Source organism: Oratosquilla oratoria, chromosome 26, assembly GCF_046742065.1.
Source record: "Oratosquilla oratoria isolate Oo_2021 chromosome 26, ASM4674206v1, whole genome shotgun sequence".
NCBI lineage: Eukaryota > Metazoa > Arthropoda > Malacostraca > Stomatopoda > Squillidae > Oratosquilla > Oratosquilla oratoria.
Genome location: NC_134802.1, coordinates 5,993,683 through 6,006,711, shown reverse-complemented (window position 1 = coordinate 6,006,711; position 13,029 = coordinate 5,993,683). Strand labels below are relative to the sequence as shown.

Sequence of the window (13,029 nt, the reverse complement as noted above, 5' to 3'; positions counted from 1 at the left end):
AAAGCTGGCTCTCCTGAAGTCCGGTACTACAACGTTATTAGTACTATCTAATTCTTCCCAAATAATATTAAATCTTATTTCTTGATGATCACTAGAGCCTAGGCTATTTCCCACTTTTGCGTTTCTCGTTAGGTGTTCATTATTAGTTAAAAGGGATCACTTGAAGAATTGTCACCCCAGTCTTCGACAAGGTGACAATTCTTCATGTGGGCTATCCTAGGGTGACAATTCATGTGGGCTATCCTAGGGTGACAATTCTTCATGTGGGCCATCCTGGGCTTACGATTTTCGGTTGTATAAGTTGGTAACAATAAGCATAACCCTCATTCAACCTAACCTAACCAAACTAACTTAGCCTAACCTAACCAAACCCAACCCTAACGTAATCTTTATTCCACTGTTGATATTTGGCGTACTGGGGTGACAGTTTTTCAGGTGAGATCTCATGTGGTGAAGATTCTTCATGTGGGATTTCTGAGGTGACAATTCTTCATGTGACCCGTTAAAAGTAGGTCCAGAGTATTTTCTCCCCTCGTAGGATCGGTAATAATTTGTTGGAAATTATCCTCCACATCTTAGAAATTTTGCACTTTCTGATCTAAAAATTCTCAATGTTTCTATAATTAAAATATCCCATAATTACAACGCTTTCGTACTGGGACGCCCTGGAATTTTCATGAGTAAGGGTATCAGTCTGCTCAATGATGAAGATAGGTCTTTATAGGACGCCAATAATAAATTTCTTATTCTTGCCTACAGTCTCCACCCAAATAGTTTCTGTATTATCCTCTTCCTTGATTGAATTGTTGATAATACAATATATTGCATCTTTAACGAAATGTGCTACTTCTCCCCCCACTCCTACCAACTGTCCTTTTATATATATGTATATATATATATATATATATATATATATATATATATATATATATATATATATATATACATATATATCCTATCTCGATTTCCGGAAGGAAATGTCTGTTAGCCATATTGATCCAGGATTCAGTAATAGCTATAATATCAAATCTCTCTGCATGCTTTACCTCCCAACAAATGAATTTTATCTATTACGCTTCTGCCGTTTGTATAGTAAACTTTTAGTTTATCCTCCCTCCACCTGATTAAGTGATTCTTTTTACAGTCCCTGTCCGAGTTGTTTCTATTGCCTAAACTATGTTCTAATATTTCCGCCCTGATTCCCACGTAATCTACTCGAAAAAAAAAAAAAAAAATCCTGCAGTATGACTACTTTTTGCTCAAGGGATTCAGCAAGGAGCCGAAATCCTTTGGGTGACAAGTGCATCCCGTCCCTTGTATATAGATGATTCTTACCGTAAAAGCGATCCCAGTTGTCGACAAATGCCCATCCATTAGCGTTACAATGTGTCGCCAGCCTGCAATTTATTGCAATAAACCCGGAATGTCGCATACCTCCAACTCTACGCCTCGGAAGGATTCCACATACAACAGGGGCCCTCCCTTATTCCTAATCTTATCTAGCGCATCCCGGAATCACACAAACAATTCCTCACTCCCTAACATGGCTATGTCTTTACCACAGCACTCGAGCAAACTATGGGTTTCACACCTTCCCCGACTATACACTCTTCTATCCTGTCTCTAACATCACCTATCCCCGCCCCGGGGAAACACACCTGGGTCCTATGCTTCCTATCTTTGTCGCAGAAGGCCCTATCTAAATACCTCACCTGGCTATCCCCTACAACCAAAATCTTACCTGTGGGCAGGGATCTAGCGACTGCCCTACCCTTCTTCTCTTGCATCTTCTTCGTTTCTTCTTGTAGACCCGCGAGAGCTTGAAAGAATTTTCTGCATTCAAACGGGCCTAGTGAGGTTTTTTTTTCTTACCATCTCTCCATGTTTTGTTTGTCGCCGTTCACCCCGCCCCCCAGGTTCCAAACATGGTTTGCCGTCCGTGTTTTGGGTCTTCGAACAACTCGATCCTCTCTTTAAGGCCCTCAACAGTCCTCTCTAATGCTACAATTCTACTACGCAGAGAATGCACCTCTTCGGCGCTGATCACTGAAACACACCCACTCGCTACCTCACTGTTTGAAGCAGCTACCCCAGTTTGACCTGACCTAAGTGACGTCTACTGTTCAACTGAGTGGTCACCGTGTACGAGGACCCCTGACGTTCATAAAGGAGTGCTGGAACCACCGAAGAGTCTGGCGTACATCGGTAATTGCCCGAAATGCGGTCTCGCCTCCAAGCTACTTGTCGCATTGCAAAGGAGAATCTCCTGAAGGTCCAAGCCACCTCGATTTTTTTTTTTTTTTTTTTATCGTCGAGCCCACGTTCGTCACCTGCAACCCTGAAGTGACGCCCTGATCTTTCTGTCAGACTTGACGCACAAGCTGACGATGGCGTAGCGTGGGCCGTACAAGGTCCCCGTCCGGCAGGGCGCCTACACCTACTCCGTGGAGGTGAAAGGTTGTCCCAAAATCTACCACATAAACCTCCTGAAGAAGTACTCACACCGGGCCGACCCAGAGGACCACGACATCCACGCTACCGTCTTTGCATCAAACCATGTCGACACATTTTTCGACACCGTCGCCCCGCATTGGGAATCTCCCGGAGACGAAGGAGACTCGGGAGATTAGGACATCCCTTCCCGTCAAATCCAGACCTGAACTCTGCACGTCAACAGTCTGACCACCTTCGGCAGCTTCTGCAGGAGGATGCCAGATTGTTCTCTGACTTGTCTGGATGCAGGCCCACCACCGAACATCGCTTCAAAACAGAGTTCAAAATCCACCAGACTTACCTCCCTCCTTAAGCCCTCGAGCCACAGCTCCGTAAGGACCCCCAACAATGGATAGAGATGGGAATTGTCGAGCCATCTTCCTCCCCCTATTGCTCACCTCTACTGGCCATGAGAAAGCAGGACGGCACGCACCTCTTCTGCCTAGATTGCCGCCAGCTCAACGCCCAGACTAAGTTTGACACGAAACCGGTAGGTGATGCATTAGACATATTTTCTGGGCTCTCATTACCTTTCCAAAATAGATCTAACCATGGATTATTGGCAGATACCTCTCGCCCCGGACACTAAGCCCCTAACGGCTTTGAAGACTCGCAGCAGCTTGTTTCATTTCACGGCCATACCTTTCGGCATGGTCAACACACCGGGATGCTTCTCCCGTCTGATGAGAACCGTTCTTTGAGATATACCGCAAGCAGACGCCTACCTCGACGACTTGCTGGTGGCCACTCCGACGTGTGAAGAACACCAGCAATCTCTAAGGGATCTACTAACTTCCTTACGACTCCACGGACTATACGCTAAGCCTTCGAAGTGTGAGTTTGACTGCCCGGAACTCCAGCACCTAGGCCATACGGTAGAGAAAGGAAGGTTCTGCCCACTGTTGGACCAGGTTGATTCCCCTGATCTGCCCAAGTATAAGACACAACTCCGCTCTTTCATGGGCTCGATAAATTACTATTCCCACTTCATTCTTGCTTTTCAGACCAGGCCCATAGCCTCAACGGCCTCCTGAAGAACTCCCCAGGGGTCATCCCTTGGAGAGACGCAACCATAGCTGCGTTCCACCAACAAAAAGATTCCTTGCAGTCCGCCCCCTGTTCTCCAACTCTCTAACTCACACATGCTTTTTGTTCTCAGAACCGATGCTAGCGGCACCGGACTAGGAGCGGTTCTTCTGCAGCTTAATTTCCTGGACCCCATATGTCTGATTCCAGTCGCCTATGCCTCCTGGAGCCTGCGAGGAGCAGAGAACGACTGCTCTATTGTAGAACGAGACGCTCTGGCCGTCTACTGGGCCCTTCAGAAGTTCGAGCTCTACCTGTACGGCCAAGAGTTCGAGCTACAGACGGACTACCGCCCGCTCCTGTACCTGCAGTCTGCTGACCTGCTCAATCCCCGCCTTTAGAAGTGGGCCCTCTACATCGGCCTCTTCAGGTTCCGGCCCCGTCACATCCGGGACCAGAACAACTACCCGGCCGATTTTTTATCGAGGCTCCACACGATTTCACCTCCAGCCTCGACTTCCGTGGGGGCGTGTCAGAGAGTTGTCCTCATACTATCTCACGACCCTTTGATCTGTACGATGTCCCACGGGAATCGCACCACCCGGCTGCGTAGGTTGCACAAGCGGTTCTTTGAGGAAACGCACGTGTAATACCAACTCCGTGCATTCCATCCTGGTTAGATCAGAGTCCTGAGAACGGACCCTGTCGGCTCCCACGACACCTGTACCTCGACCGCCTGCGTCAGGAAAGACACCGGTTCTTTGGGGAACATATGTACAGTACCTAGCTCCATACATTCCATTCTGGTTAGTTCAGCGGCCTGAGAACGTATTGCGTCTGGCTTCCCAGGCATCGACACTTTTCCCTAGCGTCCCATTAAGAGCACGGGTCATGACCTGACCCGGTACATAAGCTCTGGACGGAATCACCGAAAAATTAGACCGCCTTAGGACACAGTTTGAAATGCATAGCCATCACTTCCCTTGCCGTCATCCCCCCTCCCTTCTCGCAACTAGAGCAAGCCATATTATTTTTTGGCACCCAACTTCAACTTAATGAACTACATTTTTCCCACTCATATTTGCCTTCCAGCCAAAATCCTGTTACACATATCCTCCACTATCAACTTCCTTTCCACCAAAAAATTACCCGATTACCCTACTCTCTCCCCTAAGAACATGGACATCCAGAACTCTTCTTATCCTTCCTTGTCACTTCCTCCTTGAAACATCCCATTCCTATTCCATTCCCACATCTACTCTATCCTTCACTATCTCCCACACTTCTCTCAGCTTCTCCTGGTATTCCTCCTTTTCCTTCTCACTTAAATTGTTTACTCTAAGCACCTCTCTACCTTCTGACCTTATCCTCTTTTTCCACATATCATCCACTATCAACTCCCTTTCCACCAAAAAAAAAAAAAAAATATCTGACATTCCACCACTTTCTCTCCTAAGAATATGGACATCAACATTCAAAAATCTTCCTATCCTTCCATGGGATATTACATAGTTCATTAATGCCTTAACCACCTTTCTATCTGTCACCCTTCCCCATGTATACTTATGCTTGACTTTCTTCCTAAACTATTTGGAATTATTAACTCTCTAAACACCTCTCCAAAAAGCTTCCCATCCCTCTACACTTTTTTCACTACCATATGCACTTACAAATACCTACATATCCCATCCCAGTTTCCCCTTCACCCACATTAACCTTGGAAGATACTACCCTCCACTCCATGCACTTTCCTGCTTTATCACTTACCAGCAGAGCTAACCTTCCTTTCCTTGGCCCTCCTCACACTCCAATCACAAAAGTACCCCTCCCTTTCAACTTAATTTCACTTCTGGTAGCTAAGAAGTGCTGGGTGGTGGCCACACCGCAGTCTGGCCAGGTGGACTCTGTCCTTTCATGTGAGAGAGGATTCAGAAGGGTGGATATCAGGGGGTCTGGCATGCAGCAGTGTGTTGTCTTTCAGTGTGTTGTCTTTCAGTGTGTTAATGGAGCGGTGAGTGATATGATTATGGATATGTTTCCGGAGGCTGGTATTTGGTGGTTGTGGAGGAAGAGAAGAGAGTATCTGCCCAGGATGTAACACTTCACCCCATACCATACAACACATAATGGAAGACTGCATTATACACAATCATGCATGCAAACAACACAACATACACTCTATAAAGGATTTGTGGGAAAACCCAGTTTCGGCTGTGGCATTCCTTGGGGAGACGGGACTGCTCGGACAGTCTAGGGAACGACAACAACTTAATTTCACTTAGTGCTAACACATCCATCTTCCTTCTTACAAACATATTGCTTTTTTCTTTTCAATTTCATCTATATATCACTACACATATTTACTGATCCATATCTTCGGGTTCTGGTTGAAAATCTCCTTCCAGACCCTCATATGCCTTTACTTCTTTTAGGATAGGTATACAGAAGGCAGGATACCTAGTTCTATAATTCCATCCCACTTAGCCGCCTTTTACAACTAACATGGGAATCATGCTGGCAGAATTATTTCCTTACCCTACCTTGGGGACACAAGGTAAAAGAAAAAGTATGCTCAAAGATGTGGTAAAGGACAGTTTCAAGAAAGCAGCATAATGGTGGGATACTCATAATATAAAAGCAGCACCATTTCTCTAGTAAAGATTTTACTCTAACATAGACAAAATCATATGTGGCACTAGTCCAAAGAGGCACCACAAAACTATCCCTAAAGCATAGTCTGCATGCTATTGTGTAATTGATACTGCACAATAACATGCATTCAATACCCAGTTACCTGGGAGCTGTGGGTCTCCTACAACAAAGACTTGGGGCAATGGAGTGATCCATTAATTTGGCCATGTTTTTTGTTTTAATACTAGATGGTTAAAATTAACCATATATACAAAGTCAACATAGCATTGATACTAAATTCAAAGTGGCATGCTCTATAAAGAATGAATATACATCTTTCCCTTATTAATCATATGTTTTACATGTTTTACATGGTTTCCATATTCTGCCACATCAAATGATTAATGAAATGAGCACCCAACATTCTGATTTTATTGACAATCGGTAAATTAACATGATTTAATTTCAAATCAGGAAAGTAATGGGCCTTTGTGGGGGAGACATAAACAAACTCACATTTGATTGTTCCACAATTATTCATTAATTTGTTAAAAGTGTCCTTAATCTATACATATACAAAATTAAACCATTTCAAAAGTGACACATTTTAAAAATGTTACATGCCATGGATGATCATCGTTGAGCCCTGGACGTTCATCGTTGAGCCATGGACGATCATCGTTGAGCCGTGGACGTTCATGGTTGAGTCAAGAAGGTCAAGAACGATCATCGTTGAGCCGTGGACGATCATCGTTGAGTCAAGAATGATCATCGTTGAGCCGTGGACGATCGTAGTTGAGCCATGGTCGATCATTGTTGAGCCGTGGACGATCATCGTTAGGCCATGGACGATCATCATTGAGCCGTGGACGACCATCGTTGAGCCGTGGACGATCATCGTTAAGCCGTGGACGATAATAAAAATTAAACCATTTCAAAATAGACACATTTTAAAAATGTTACATGCCATGGACGATCATCGTTGAGCCGTGAACGATCATCGTTGAGCCATGGACGATCATCGTTGAGTCGTGGACGATCATGGTTGAGTCAAGAAGGTCAAGAACGATCATCGTTGAGCTATGGACGATCATCGTTGAGCCGTGGACGATCATCGTTGAGCCATGGACGATCATCGTTAGGCCATGGACGATCATCGTTGAGCCGTGGACGATCATCGTTGAGCCGTGGACGATCATCGTTGAGCCGTGGACGATCATCGTTAAGCCGTGGACGATCATCGTTGAGTCAAGAATGATCATCGTTGAGCCATGGACGATCATCGTTGAGCCGTGGACGATCATCGTTGAGCCATGGACGATCATCGTTAGGCCATGAACGATCATCGTTGAGCCGTGGATGATGATCGTTGAGCCGTGAACAATCATCGTTGAGCAATGGATGATCATCTTTGAGCCGTGGAATATCATCATCATCGTTGAGCCATGGATGATGAGTCAAGAATGATCATCGTTGAGCCGTGGACGATCATAGTTGAGGCATGGACGATCATCGTTGAGCCATGGACGATCCTCGTTAGGCCATGGACGATCATCGTTGAGCCGTGGACGATCATCGTTGAGTCAAGAACGATCATCGTTGAACCATGGACGAACATCGTTGAGCCGTGGACGATCATCGTTGAGCCATGGACGATCATCTTTGGGCCATGGACGATCATCGTTGAGCCGTGGACGATCATCGTTGAGTCAAGGACGATCATCGTTGAGCCATGGACGATCATCGTTGAGCCGTAGACGATCATCGTTGAGCCATGGACGATCATCGTTGAGCCATGGACGATCATCGTTGAGCCGTGGACGATCATCGTTGAGCCATGGACGATCATCGTTGAGCCTTGGACGATCTTCGTTACTAATAATAAATTAAATTAAACCATTTCAAAGGTGACACATTTTAAAAATCTTATATGTCTTTGAGAGGGGGGTCTGTAAGTCCTCCAAGGTCATAAGTTCTCTGAGGCAGCAAGCCTTTCAAGGCTGTAAGTTCTCCGAGGGTGCAAGTTCTCCAAGGGTGCAAGTCCTCCTAGGGTGCAAGTCCTCTCAGGGTGCAAGTCCTCCAAGGGTGTAAGTCCTCCGAGGGTGCCAGTCCTCCGAGGGTGCAAGTCCTCCGAAGTTGTAAGCCCTCCGAGGGTGCAAGTCCTCCGAAGTTGTAAGCCCTCCGAGGCTAAGTCCTCTGAGGTCATAAGTCCTACGAGGGTGCAAGTCCTACGAGGGTGCAAGTCCTACGAGGTTTTAAATCCTCCAAGGTAATAAATCCTCCAAGGTAATAAGTCCTCCAAGGTAACAAGTCCTCCAAGGTAACAAGTACTCCAAGGTAACAATTCCTCAAAGGTCGTAAGTCCTCAAAGGTCGCAAGTCCTCAGTGGTCGCAAGTCCTCAGTGGTCGCCATGTTCCCTTGAATTGACCAGGAAAAAATGTCCCTTGGGTTCGGCCTCGGGGCAGAACCCCAACATGGGATCCCCAGTACGGGATACCTATCGTGGGATTAGAGCGCAGAGCGCTGCAGCTGAAGGCCGCTGTTTGCGCAACCAAGCCCCCCGGCAAAGGCGGGTAGGGCGAAGCCCGTGGCTTGTTTCTATTCCAATTTTATTTGTTACATTTATAATTTCAGCTACTCATTTTATACAAATGTATAGTATTGTGACATATTTACCACAATTAAGATTAGGGGACCCATTTCTGTATTAATATGCATGTTACATGTCACCTCTTATTGTGAACCCTAGTACTATATTCTATTTTAAACCTGACATGAAACTAGCAACAAAATGTAATAAAAAAAGTTTGAAAACCAAGGTTATATAACTCCTCAATGGTTACAGTGATCAATCGCCAAAGGCATTCTGAAAGTTTTTAAATACTATACTAGTTATCTCATGTGAATTTTCTAAGCTTTTGAGATTTTTATCAATAAGAACCTAAAAACTTTTTCTTTAACTGCATAGTAAGTGTTTGGAACAAACTACCTGTTTATGTTGTGTGTTCAAATACAATTGACACTTAAATAATTCCTAGATAAATATATGGAGTCCAACCCTAATCTAACTTATTCCTCAGCATCATAAGGTCATACACTTAAGTCAGTGGTTCTTAACTGTTTCCACTGTTTACATCCCCTTTCAATTTGTAAACCATTAGGACCAATAGGTCTGTTGCTGTCTGTATCTCCTTTGTATAAACTAAACAATGTGCTGTGGAATTAGAATTAATATATATTGACAAGGATCAATATTCAACTTGATATTATCCATTATCCACTTTCCTATTTCACCTTCAAGAACTTGATCAAAATCATATGTATTTTCCTAACTGTACTACTGTATAAATTTAAAAAATCAACAGTTGCAGGGTCCTGTCTCTTATTCTCTAATTTTCATACCCAGCTTCAAATTCATGTATGATTCCACCTTGGGCATTATCATTACTCCAATTATCATATTCAAATTTGAATTCATGTGTGAGAGACAAGGGACCAGGATCCCCTTAACTTACAGATACTTTGGTGAATATTGTTGCAGAAGCACATTTCTGAATGTTAGGAAATGTTCCAAATATCAAACTTGGATTAAATACAGTCGAACCTCGAAAGCCCGGACCCAGAATGCCCAGACACTCGTATGACCGGTCGAAATGAACAAAGGGCGGACTTTTCAAGCAAAGTTCCCTATTTGTCCGGTAGGTTGGCAGCGACGGCCGTACACGTGTACTCAAGCCCGGCCCAGTCAAGCCACCACCAGGGCTGCCGTTTGTAGAATTTTGTACCAAAACGTAGTAAAATAGCGGCATGTGGCAACTGCACAAGGACATGAGGAAATTTTTTCTACATATCAGCGGGCTGTTAAAAACATTCAAAAACTCAAACTTTTGTTTAAAAATCATAGAACTAGTTATCAAATAATAAATGGTACATCAAAATATGACTTTTATTGGTAATTGTGTTACTTATAAAATATTATACCCCAAAAGATACGTTTTTACGGTGTAGAAAAAAATTCTACGCTAAAGTTTCAGCTTTCTTTTAGCACCAGGGCTGCCGTTTCGTAGAATTTTGTACCAAAACGTAGTAAAATAGCGGCATGTGGCAACTGCACAATTACAAGTGGAAATTTCTCCTACATATCAGTGGGCTGTTAAAAACATTCAAAAACTCAAACTTTTGTTTAAAAATCATAGAACTAGTTATCAAATAATAAATGGTACAGAATTATTAGTATTATTATTACAGTATTGTTATTATTACAGTGTTAGAGTATTATTCTTATGTGTTTCTATGCCATATCATACATTACCTATATGTATACCACTACAAAAATCTACGGGTGTTAGGGCGACATTTTCGATGACCGGACTTTTGGCATGACTGGACCGCCCTTCCCCCCAATTAGTCCAGGCTTTCGAGGTTCGACTGTATACAAGTTCAAATTTTACTTCACATACTGCTTCCCAAATTAACAATAAACACAAGACTGCTGAATATTCATATAAATAATGGGCTGGGTATGTGTGGTGAACTATGCAACATAACACTGATTCAGATACCATTACATAACATCAACCAACACAGGGTAAATATGCCAATATTTCTCCCTTTAAATGGAATATCAAAAATAGACAAATAGGATGCATTTTTTGAGAAGTTACAATATCTTGTAATAAGAAGAAATATAGCATACATACAAATCAACTCTTAATGCTCTAAACAAAACAGACCCACATAATCAGTATGTAATCAATAGCAATGGAAACTTAGGCAACACTTCATCTATCAAGGGATGTACATTGTAGCTATATTCATAACTAATAACATCATACAGAAGGACTTGAGACAACCTACAGAATGTACGGGATTATGGCTTTTCTATTTTTTGGATAGTCTTCAAACTTCTTTAGGTACCATCTGAAAAGAAGATAATACACTCTATTATTCATATAATCAATTGTCATCATAGGAATACTATCAGCTATTGGTCATTTACAGAATCATGAAAGGCATGGCAGTCCTTGACAGAGAGGACTTATCAATGTGGGGTAAGAAAAAAACAAGAGGACATCAAAAGAAACTCAAAAAGGATAGTTACAGAAGATATATAAAAAAAAAAAAAAAAAAAAAAGAGTGGTGGATGTCTGGAACAAATTGAATGAAACAATGGTGTGAGCAAAAACCATAAAAGAATTCAAGAACAAACTAGATGCTGGGAGATAAAAAGATGGGTCACTACGAGCATAGCTCCCCTTCTCATATAATACAGCTATGTAAATACATGATCAAGATTTTGATGCTTGAAGTAACCAAAGTGATCACTGTGGCAGTGTCCATAGCAGTGTTGGCAGCAGTGAATCACAAGCTTGAAGTGGTTAAAACAAAACAGTGGAAAACTCCAAGGTCCAACAGCAAGCCACCTTAATGATAAATTGGAAGAGTATTAAAGAAATTATAACCTACATATCTATGGAAAAGAGGAAAAGAAAGATGAAATGATAGAAATTCTAGAGAGGAAGGTGGTTAAGCTTGTGATGAACATGTGTGTCCACCTGCAACCTGGAGAAACTTCTATTGTCCATTGCCTTGGTAAACTGGAACATTGTGATTGACCTATGACAATTCAATTTTAACATAAGAAGAAAAGGAAAGAAATTCTCAAGAAGAAAGGTGATCTGAAAAAAGTATTTCAATATACTAATCAACAAATACCTGACACCATTAAGAGCTGTGAGGATGAAGATGGTAAATGATCAAGCAGGAGTGAAAGATGTGACATACAAATTGAAAGGATTATGATTTGGCTCACTGAGGATCCAAATTACACTGATATACTGTAAGTATTCCAGATGACATGAGCAACATCGGGATTGTGATACCAGATGGAAATGATTGAAAATGGACCAAAATTCTGTAGTGTCCAATTTTCAAACAGATACAATGAGCATCAAGATGGAAAGGAGAGGAAGACCCCCCCCCCCCAAAGGAAAGCAGAAACCCAAGAGCTACCACAGACACCAAATGAACACAGCATTCCCCATTGCAAGATGTGGTCCTGAGGGGACAGCACCCTGCCCTCCCACTTCTATTAACATGCAACATAGAAGCCAACCCTGAACTTTACACTTGCTCTGTATACACTAAACCTATAAAATATGCATACATATCTATCAAATGAAACACATGCCATTATTGATTCCACTTAACATGTGCAACACTTACAGACACAAACCAATGCACTGAGAACTGGAGCTTTAACACATGACAACATTCACAAACAATCCATTACATAAATACACACAAAGCATACTTCATATAAACATAAATGGACTCATTATTAAACACACAGAACTGGTCCACTTACAACACAAACAAACATACATATAACACTTGTACAAAAAACAAAACTGACACCACAGTTAACAATACTCATTTCATTATTCTATAGTTAGTAAGTCTCTTCTTTCCCTTCTTTGTTCCAGAGTTGGTAATTCTAATTTGTACAGTCTTTGCTCATATGTCATTTTGGAAAGAGTTGGTGCTAGTTTTGTTGTTGCTCTTTGTATTCTTTCTACATACACACATACATATACCAAGACTTTTTCCCCCTTACAAGGGAGGTAGCCAAAAAGGAAAAGGCATAAAATCATTCCCACCCATTCCATCCCTGAATACACTCCACACCCCTCCACTCTCCCTCTTATCTTAGCACCTCCTGGATGACAGATCATCCCTGCACCTTGTACACTGCCCTGGGTCAGAAGCAGTGTCGCAAGACACAGCACATCCACAGCAAGGCCGCTTCATTAAATCGGCGACCCCCCCTCTCCGTCCCCCCATGCATAAAAGGAGAAGACGGGGAGAAATCCCTTTGG

At 42.8% G+C, this 13,029-nt stretch overlaps 1 protein-coding gene across 2 annotated transcripts in view; it reads right to left on the bottom strand.

The window, feature by feature from the left end:
• Nucleotides 1–6,568: 6,568 nt before the first annotated feature.
• The window catches only part of LOC143039371 (uncharacterized), a 65,421-nt gene continuing 58,960 nt past the window's right edge, over nucleotides 6,569–13,029 (bottom strand). For both annotated transcript variants that reach the window (XM_076209280.1, XM_076209281.1), the window contains exon 2: nucleotides 6,569–11,071. In XM_076209280.1, the coding sequence (XP_076065395.1) occupies nucleotides 7,583–7,999 (417 nt within the window). In that variant the 5' untranslated portion in view covers nucleotides 8,000–11,071 and the 3' untranslated portion in view covers nucleotides 6,569–7,582. The remainder of the gene's footprint in view (nucleotides 11,072–13,029) is intronic.